The sequence below is a fragment of the Belonocnema kinseyi genome, chromosome 3, assembly GCF_010883055.1.
Source record: "Belonocnema kinseyi isolate 2016_QV_RU_SX_M_011 chromosome 3, B_treatae_v1, whole genome shotgun sequence".
NCBI classification, from domain to species: domain Eukaryota; kingdom Metazoa; phylum Arthropoda; class Insecta; order Hymenoptera; family Cynipidae; genus Belonocnema; species Belonocnema kinseyi.
Genome location: NC_046659.1, coordinates 15,995,260 through 16,005,510, shown reverse-complemented (window position 1 = coordinate 16,005,510; position 10,251 = coordinate 15,995,260). Strand labels below are relative to the sequence as shown.

At 32.9% G+C, this 10,251-nt stretch overlaps 2 protein-coding genes across 2 annotated transcripts; one reads left to right on the top strand and one right to left on the bottom strand.

Annotated features, from left to right (window-relative positions):
• Positions 1–7,375: 7,375 nt before the first annotated feature.
• Positions 7,376–7,750, top strand: LOC117169441 (histone H2A-like). The gene has a single exon (XM_033355819.1). The coding sequence runs from the start codon at positions 7,376–7,378 to the stop codon at positions 7,748–7,750; it is 375 nt and encodes a 124-aa protein (XP_033211710.1).
• A 1,024-nt stretch (positions 7,751–8,774) lies between these two features.
• Positions 8,775–9,767, bottom strand: LOC117169726. The gene has a single exon (XM_033356231.1). It carries the CDS (start codon positions 9,765–9,767, stop codon positions 8,775–8,777), a length of 993 nt encoding a protein of 330 aa, XP_033212122.1.
• Positions 9,768–10,251: the final 484 nt, after the last annotated feature.

The window sequence follows — 10,251 nt, the reverse complement described above, 5'->3', positions numbered from 1 at the left end:
TAAGTGCCTGGCAATGCGCAGGTGCTATTTCTAATGTCAGCCCCTACATGTACACCAATTTTCAACCTTATCCGAGTCACGTAAGTTAACTGCCAAAAATTCACACCTTTAAAAGGTCGCCACAGGTGAACGCATCCACTCACACCTGCCAGGCACCCATTTTTACGTTCCTCATCATCAGACGAACATCTCATGTGAAAATTGGCCTTATCCATATCATGCTCCCATTTACGTTGTCAGCCCACGGTCTATAAACTTGATGCGAAGATGCACGGGCTTGACCGAATGGTCGATCCGAACGCAACTTTAAAGGCGCGAAATATGAAAATACCCCTGTACAATGGCTTCTTCCCTGCTCTTGTGAAATTCTGGTAGCATCAAGTTCGCCATGTATGTAAGCCCCAGCGTGTCCACCCTGTATATCATATCACATTCCATATTTTTGGGGCTGAAAAGTTCCATTCCCATGATTTTTAAGTATTGACTTCCAATATCGATAGTGTGGATCGGATACTTCAAAACTGTGATTGGTAAGTCAGCACAAGGAGCGAAACCAATCTTACAGCCTTCTGCACTCTAACCGCAAGTTTGATATTCATACGGAAAAAAGTGCGCCAGAACTGCCCCTACCTATCTACTTAACAGTTCTTGTAAATTTACAAAGAAACATAGTAGTTTACTCCGTAAGGAAATTGACTCGTAAAAAAAAGAATAACTTTAAATTTTTTAATTGAAGCTGTTTAAGTAGTTAATTAGTCTTGTAAATTTGCTAAGCAATATAGAAAGAAGTCATTGGATAGGCATTTTTAGTTGACTACGTAAACAAATTGACCTGTAGCAAAACGATTGAACTCTTATTTTTTAAATTGAAATTTTCTAAATAATTAATATATCTTGTAAATTCTCAAACTAGCATCGAAAAAATTCATCTAATAGATATTCTTACTTGAGTCCGTGAAGAAATTGACTATTGATTTCAAATCGTAGATTCCAAATTATTTATGTCTTACGGTCCAATCGTAAATTGAAAAAATAAATATGAGTCAAAAAAACATGTTCTTCGAAACTCAGATATTTATTTAATAGAAAAAACTCCTTTTGAAACTTACTGACGTTTCGGTACACATGCATACCTTTTTCAAAGGTTCTTAACCTAAATAAATATATTAAAGATTTGTAATTTTAGTCTGAACAAATATGATGGATAATTACGTAGATTTAAATACATTGTTACCTGAGTTGATGATAGTTTAAAATAGTCAAACAGATCAATTTTCAGTCGAAAAAAGTAACATTTCAGTCAATTGTTTTTAAAAAAAATTAATTAAAATTTAGTCATTTTTAGAAGTCTCAAAAAAATTTTCGAGACTTCAATCGATTAGAACTACATTTTTTAAAATTGTACAAGAAAAAAATGAGCGTAGGTTAGGACGGCCGAACAGAAATTGACAGTTTCAGAAATACATGACGAATACGTAATGAACGATGATGTAATAGGCAAGTTTCCATTGAAAACCACTGATGTGGAAGCGCGTAATTGAGTTTAATTTGAAATAAAAAATTTTAAAAATTACACATCCATACATATGCATACATATATACACACATATAGCATACATACATATACACATATATGCATATAGGGATGATTAATATTAATAACATTATTTTATAATGCTCTGATAAATTTTATTAATAATTAGAATTTCAGTCTGTAAATTAACTGAAATCTTACGATATTTGTTTATAAAAATAGACTCAATAATACGTCGTTCATAAGTATTTTTTTCTGTAGCTAATATTTTAATACGTTTAAAATCAAAATCAAAGTAATGATTGAAATTCTAAGAATGTTGCGACAGACCTGTGTTAAAATTCCCAACTTCACAATCTCTTTTGTGTTCAGCAATTCTAGTTGTTAATCTCCTGCCAGTTTCACCTTTTATTTTATTTATTTATAATTTATTTATTTATTTTATTTATATTTATTTATTTATTTTATTTTATTTTTTATTTATCACAACATTTACATTTATTTAAATAAATAACACCAGATGAATTTTCAATGGAATCGACGACCTTTATTCTTGACAAATAATTATCTAATGTATTAGTGTTTTTAAAATAAACATTCATATTAAATTTTTTAAGTGAATTTCGTAATCTTTCTGATAGGCCCTGAATGTAAGGCAAAGTAACATTTAAATTAAATCTATTGTAAGTATCACTCCAATTTCTTTTCTTGTTAATTTTATTACTGTTATTGTAGATCTCATGAGTGCGCTCTTTAATGATGTCATTTACAAACTCAAGAGGATAGTTATTCTGTACTAAAGTTGTTTTTAATAGATTTAAATTTTCTTTTCTTAATTGAATGTCAGATAATTTTACACATCTATCAACTAAACCCTTAATTAAAACAATTTTATGCCCAAATAAATTATGTGAATTATAGTTTAAGTACCTACCAGACAAAGAAGGTTTTTTATACCAATTGGTTAATAAATCACCATTTGGAGTTTTTATAATTTTTAATTCAAGATAGTTAATAACATTATTAATCTCACATTCATGAGTGAAATTTATACAATCTTCAATACTATTAAATGCATTTAAGAAAACTTGAATTTTATCTGTGGGAATAATGGCTAAAATGTCGTCGACATATCGTTTGTACAAAATAGGTGTGAAATCTAACAATTGTAAAGCTCTTTTTTCAACATCTTGTAAAAGTAAATCAGAAACTACAGGAGATAATGGTGCACCCATAGGGCAACCCGAAATTTGTTTATAAAGTTTATTATTAAAGGAGAAAACGGTACCATTGAAAACTGTTCGGGTGGCTATTAGAAATTCATTTTTAGTTATTTTTGTCAAGTTATGATTTAAATTAAGTTTTTCTTCAATGCAATCTAAAGCGAGATCTAGTGTGATGCTCTCAAACCTTGACACAGCATCTGAAGAAACTATCGAATGGGTTTTTGGTACATTTATATTTTTTAACAATCTTTAAGTTCCCAACTTTTTTTTACAAATGAATCAGTGTTTATAGAAACTGGTTTTAAAATATTTGAAATATACTTTGATAATTTATAAGCTGGGGAGCCAACAGTAGAAACAATTAGTCTCCAACTTAAACTGTGTTTGTGAACTTTAGGGAGAGCATAAGCTTTTGCTATAACACTATTGTGCGTTTTTAAATGGTATGCACATTGGTCGTTAATTAATCTTTTATTTTCCCATCCAGTTACTATGTCATTACATTTATTTTCAATAGTTGGAACCATACTAGTTTTAATATTCTTGTATAAAATATTCTCAAGGATGTTTTCAACTGTAATGTTATAATCGTCTCTATTTGCTACAACCGTTAAGTTACTTTTATCAGCCTTTTTTCGAATATTAAATTTTAAATCTTCTTCTTTAATATTTTTGATACAACTTTCAATATTAGCAACTAAACTATTGATAGGAATTCTATTAACATTCAAAGGAACTCCAAAATTGTTTCCTAATGCTAAAACTTCAGCAACATCATCAAGGATTTCAACTGTTGATAAATTCTTAAAACATTTTTTTAATCTGAAATTAGTAATCTATATATTAGAAACTAAAGACCTGTTTTTTAATAAGTCAAATTTTTTTATACACTCATCACGTTTTGAGTATTTTAGATTACGAAGACTTAAATCTTGTGAATCAAAAAACGTGTTTAAACAGCCATCAGATATAACTCTTGAGAAACGATATTGTAAGTAATTTGAAAACTGACCTAATTTTTGAATATTTCTCACAATGTTTTCAATTTCTAAACGTAGACATTTTGCATGGAAATTGAATTTAGTTTTTTGAAATTTTGAGATTAAATTATAATTTAAATTAGTTACATTATATTTACTTAAATTTTGTTGAATATGTGTTGGAAATAAGGCATTATTTCTACACCTAATTAAGAAAGTACGCTGTTCCTTAAGAATAACTAATTTTCTATTGGTGTGTAACTAATCTCCAATTTGTTGTCTTGTGACGGCGCCATACCTCTCAAGGATGTAAGATAAATTACCCATGTTATCCAAAACGTTGTTGACTTGTTAATTGTAAAATGATTTGATGAAACAAATCAATCCTTTTTTCGAACGTTGATATTTATTGATTTCAAATCGTAGATTCCAAATTATTTATGTCTTACGGTCCAATCGTAAATCGAAAAAATAAATATGAGTCAAAAAAACATGTTCTTCGAAACTCAGATATTTATTTAATAGAAAAAACTCCTTTTGAAACTTCCTGACGTTTCGGTACACATGCGTACCTTTTTCAAAGGTTCTTAACCTAAATAAATATATTAAAGATTTGTAATTTTAGTCTGAACAAATATGATAGATAATTACGTAGATTTAAATACATTGTTACCTGAGTTGATGATAGCACTTAAATATTTTTGGCGAGATTTCAATCCCTCATTATCATTGAAATCATCCGTTTTTCCAGATGTGTCATTATACCAAAGAGAGGTAGTCAGATGACTATTTTTAGCAGCAGGACCATAGTTAAGTAAACAAATTCTACAGGCGAGTCATCGGTAAGGGACGATACCGGTTTATAGTGTACGCATTGAGAGCTTTCTATCGAAGTTTGTGTGGGAGGTATCGAAAAAAGATCTAACTCAGATTTTAAGCACTTACAAGAATGAGAATGTAGAAACGAGATTTTAAGAAATATACTTTTCCTCGGACGCTAATTTTATATACTATTAATTTCCATATATATCATTAATAGAATGCTTCCGATTTTCATGCTTTACACACTTTTTTGTATTCCTTGGTTTTCTTTTATTCTTTGTAGATTTCTTTATTTTCACCGTACCACGCTATTTTATTTTTTTGAAGGTTTTCTTTTTTCTCTTATTAATGGGATTTCGGCTCACGACCTTAACTGCACCACGATTAGAAATCAACTGAACCATTCACCTTTTCCTATTGTTCTTATAACCAGAACTATTCATAATATTCTCCATTTTATCAATAGCACGGCGTTTCAAATTCTCACTAGTTTTCCCAAAGCAATTTCTAAATGAATTTGTGAGAGGAATATTAGCATCCAAATCATTCATAACATTCATGCCATTTCTAAGAGCTTATTTTCCAAAAACTCGAGCTCCTCTAGTCAAGAAAGGAATCCACCACCACCTGCTTGCAAGGCGTAATATTCGGCATATTGGCTCATTATTTCTTTCTTTCTTATCTCTATCTAGTCAATACGTGTTAAGTGAAGTGTAGCTGTCAGCGTACCAAACTCAAATGGTATTGGTAAACCAACGTGGTCCCTTATATTAATTTCAATTGTAGGAAATCCTGTATGAAGAACTGCTATGTAATTGGGTGGTGAAAAATTACTGACTTGTGTTGTACCAAAACAGTAATCTCTTGTATCTACAGAAACAGTACGTAAGAGTGGTGCTTTTACATCACCAGTAACGCGAGGTAGATTATCTGGTGCAAAATCAAGAATACGTGATAATTTATCACTAAGTACCAATAAATGTTGATCAGTCATCCGACAATAATTTTGCACACTTTTTTTGTATGCGCACGTAGCTGCTTTTGAATTTGTCATATTTAAATTTAATGTGTTGTCCTTATTCTGGAAGACTGTTCAGAGTATTTAAAAGAGACTCAATATAAGTATAAAGGCCAGGTTCAAAGAAATTTACAAGGGAGTTTTTCCACATAAGAGGTTCTGCTTCATCTTCTAACTTTTCATTTATGACAATAAGTTCTTTAAGTCTTTAAACTTTTCTCTCATAATTTCATCATTTATTTGATCTTCTGCAACAGGTATTTTATATCTGTGAATGTCAATACCATTCTTAATGCTTTTTCTATTTTTGATATTACCATCAAATTATGAGAAAGTATGTCCGCCAGTCCCAGCATTCATAAGGGTAATGCGGTTTTCAATTGAGACATCATGTCTCATATGAAGAAATGTACGAGGAAGTTGTATTTCTGTGAGAGCTACTATCCACTGCCCTTGTAACCGAATCTCATATGGCAATTGTGTTATAAAATTGGAAGTACTATTCTCGAGAAAATATGTCATACTACTATTGCTTGATAAAATAAGGTAAAATTGATCAGAATTCATTTTTACAATGATTTTAGATTTGCTGCTGGAATCCAGGAATTAAATTTATCCGGATAGCCTATCCACTTAAAAAAAATTGTGTTTTGTTTCCCATGCCTTTAGTTTGCAGTATTTTTCCAATTTTAAATTCCTCCTCTGCTATGTCTTTATTTTTTTTTATTTTAATATTTTTAAATATTAAGAATATTTCTTCATTTCAGCCTGATTCGTAAACTTTTTAAAGACGCCCTTCTCTCGACTGATTCTAACTTGGTCATCCACTCTGTACTTAGGCTTTTTTGTAGATCTATTTTCCTTACTGAATCGCGATTGAGTATTTTACCATGCTTTGGATGCATTGAATACTGTAACTTCAGCCGGTTTCATTTTAATACTAATATGCCTGGCATTATTGTAAGCATCTAACATTTGTTGTAAAATATCAATGTAGCGCCGATTATTATGATGCGTAAAGTACCGCCACATGCGTTCTTTGAGAGTAATATTATTGTTATTCTGTAGAATTCGATCAATCAGATAATGTCCGCGTGGTCAGGGTATTTGAGCTGATTCCCCTGACCTCTCTCCAGCACGTCAATAAATAAGCTTATTTTCAAGTGCTCCTTCCAGCATGCCCAGAGATAAGCTTACAAGGGCATGCGACCCCTCCCGCTGCGCCCGGTGGATCATTGCCACAAAACCCTAGATTTTAACTGTGTTCTGGTTGCCTGTGTCAGGTTACAAAAATTAGCATAAAATTATATTCTTCTACGTAATTTTTCGCTCTTGATTACATAATAATAATACAAAATGATTTTCACGTATTTTGGCATAATAAATAAAATTTGTAGATAATTTTTTCATGTTTTTTGAAATAAGTCATTTTATTGAACTGACTGAAAATATGTTCAAAAAAAATGATTTTTATATAATTAATAATTGGAATGGAAGCTTCTAATGTGTCCCCTAAGGGTTTACATTTTTCTTACACCTTCTCTATTCCTTTACACACCCTCCACACACTTACTTGGTGGTGGAAGGGGGACCTACAGTTTAAGGTGGGTTCCGAACCACCAAGAGCAACAGCCTTAAGTACTTAGAGAAAACCTTTTTCTCTAGAGGTACCGGTCCCACGAATCTCCGGAGATGAACAACTCCCTTGCTAGGCTAGTGTTCACCGCATGGGCCACCGAGACTCTTCCAGAGTGCGAGGCGGGAATCGAACCCGCAAGCCGAAGGAGTGGGTCCAATGTCTGGACGTGGTAAAGGAGGAAAAGTAAAGGGAAAGTCACAGACTCGTTCCAACCGTGCTGGACTTCAGTTCCCAGTTGGAAGAATCCATCGTCTTCTTCGCAAGGGTAACTACGCTGAGCGAGTTGGTGCCGGAGCTCCAGTTTATTTGGCAGCTGTCATGGAGTACTTGGCCGCTGAAGTTCTCGAATTAGCAGGTAATGCTGCTCGTGATAACAAAAAAACCAGAATTATCCCTCGTCACTTGCAACTTGCCATCAGAAACGACGAGGAGTTGAACAAGCTTCTGTCTGGCGTTACAATCGCCCAGGGAGGTGTCCTACCTAACATCCAGGCTGTTCTTTTGCCTAAGAAGACTGAAAAGAAGGCTTAAGCTCCAAAAACTTAATCTATCAAATAATTAATAATTGTTATATATTTATTTCTGTAAAAAATTAATCAAATAAAACTCTTTAGTAATACTCATACAATTATTTTATTTTGAAGTTGCAAAAACAGTTGTGCCTCTATAGGAATGAGAGATAGAGAGAGAACAGTGTTTTATTGTTTCCGAGTTGTACGCTTCAGAAAAAAAATAATTATCTGGTGTTATGAAGCCAAATGGAAGAGTGCAGTATCCTTCAACTAATCGTCTTTTAGTATATACAGTTCGACATATTTTTTGCTCCTGTTTTGTAACAGTTTGATGATAAGGTGTTCTGCGTATGCTTCTATAATTTAATTTAATTGAATGTGACTTTTTAAGAACGAGATCACAGATTGAATTAAAGTTTATCTTTTTGGAATTTTTAAAGTTTAAATTTGATGCCCTTTACTTTACACACATTGTCGATTTTACCATCAGATGATCGAACCCTATATCATCTGTTAAATCTCATAACAGACAATCTGTATTCGGATAATACTCATTTGGCTCATTAGTGCTGCCGAAAATAATTGAATCCGTGTCAAAATAAGGGACACGGCGATCTAGTTGCTTTAAGTAAGCAAATAACTTCAAGCGTGCCTGGGCTGTCGTTTAAGCTGCTATAATCACATTGGTAATAGACGATGGCGTTACAGCTTCACATTTGTACATCCAAGAGGCATATATACTGTGATCATCTACAGGCAAGAAACTGTTAAGAATTTTGTCAGGACTCTGAACGATTTCCCACAATTCTTGTTGGGTATGGATAATTTCAGTCTTCGGCATATTTTCTCGTTGGCCAAATTACCCCCAAAAGGAATTTAGGCAAAGTTTCCCCAATGAATGCAAACCACGGTTCTTTCTAATATTTTCCAGATCTAGTGCTATACCCTCAGACTCCAAAATGTTTTGAATAAATGCCTTTTTAGAGGCTTCATCAGTGCAATAAGCAGGGTATCCGCTGGCTTCATGCTTCAGTTTAAAAAATCTATCCATATACAAAAAGATCACCCGTCTTTGTGACCTTCTCATATTGGGTAGTTTCATACTGCCAAATTAAAAAAATGGCAGTAATTTTATACCCCTCTTCAATGGCTACTTTAATCTCATCGGAAACCCATTTACCCTCAATTTCTCTGGCACTTGCACTATTAACATGAGGACAAACTGTCTGTAGTTGTTCTTTACAGCAAGTATTGCACTGAGGGAACATGAGTTTCCCATGCATTCGAACAGGTAAAACGGGTAAATATTTATTGGTCGGAGGCAATACCCTACATTTAATCAAACCCTCGACATTATTTAAATCATAGTTATTACCTGTTAAACGTTTACACTCATCACCAATGTAAACTTTGGGATGACCAATTGGAAATTTTTCATATTTTGATATGAATGGATAAAGAGAACACACATCTAGAAAAGAAATTTTAACTTTGCCCTTTGCCTCATAATACGAAAACGTATTATCTGTTCGACCCCCATAAAATGCATCTCGAGGATTTGAGGCATCATTCATCAAAAGTGGGTGGTCTTTTAAAAAACTCCACAAATCATCGTTTTGAATTTTCTCTTTGTTAAAGGGACACCCCCACTTCTCGAATACCTCATAACCTGATGAACGGAGATGATCAGCTTGAGCGTTCGTTCGTTTAAAACGATCATTTAGAGATTCCGAATTTTTATCGAAACCTAGTTCTTTATCCCGATTTAATTTAAAACAATACGGACACTCATGCCAGTAGCAACCGTGAAATTGGTAAACTATTATTCTATTGTCTTCGGTATTTTCAGGATACCCATCGACTAGTAACCCTTCTGGCAATCTAAATTCCCGTGTCCTGCCTGCATGAGTAATCTCAATGTCCAATTCGCGTTCTAAGGCTAATAACCATTCGATGGCTTTTCTCGACTGCCTATCACCCGGCCTATAACCAGCACTTTTTGACCATTTAAGTACGCTTCTGTAGTTATGTTTCATTCAACTCTGAGACCATTTATTTTAATTATGGATACTAGTTGGTCAGATTCATGATGCTTATTAGGTTCCAATATTCTTGATGTAAATCCCAATAAACTTGCCATTGATTCTGTAGATAGCACTGTATATCACTTATTTCATAACTTCCTGTAGGTATTTCAATTATTTCTTTAACCACGTAGAATTTATTTTGACCAATGTCTACATGGGGAATTGCGTTGAAAGCTAGAAATTCAACAAGACAAAGAGCGTAATTTTTGTATGGAGACAACTAAATTGAAGGAAAGTACTGATTTTCTAGGATCGAATAAGTGCCCGATAATGATAACGTCAATGAATCCTTCACGATGACGGCTACTTTTTGACTGGCTTGAGATCATTAGTCTCTACATTTATATATATATATATATATATATATATATTATACATACTTTCAGATTTTAATTGATTGAAGACAAATTTAAGGCATAAATATCCACACACA

Excerpts from the sequence above, each read along its gene's own strand:
- LOC117169441 (XM_033355819.1), top strand. The coding sequence starts at position 7,376 with ATGTCTGGACGTGGTAAAGGAGGAAAAGTAAAGGGAAAGTCACAGACT.
- LOC117169726 (XM_033356231.1), bottom strand. The coding sequence starts at position 9,767 with ATGAAACATAACTACAGAAGCGTACTTAAATGGTCAAAAAGTGCTGGT.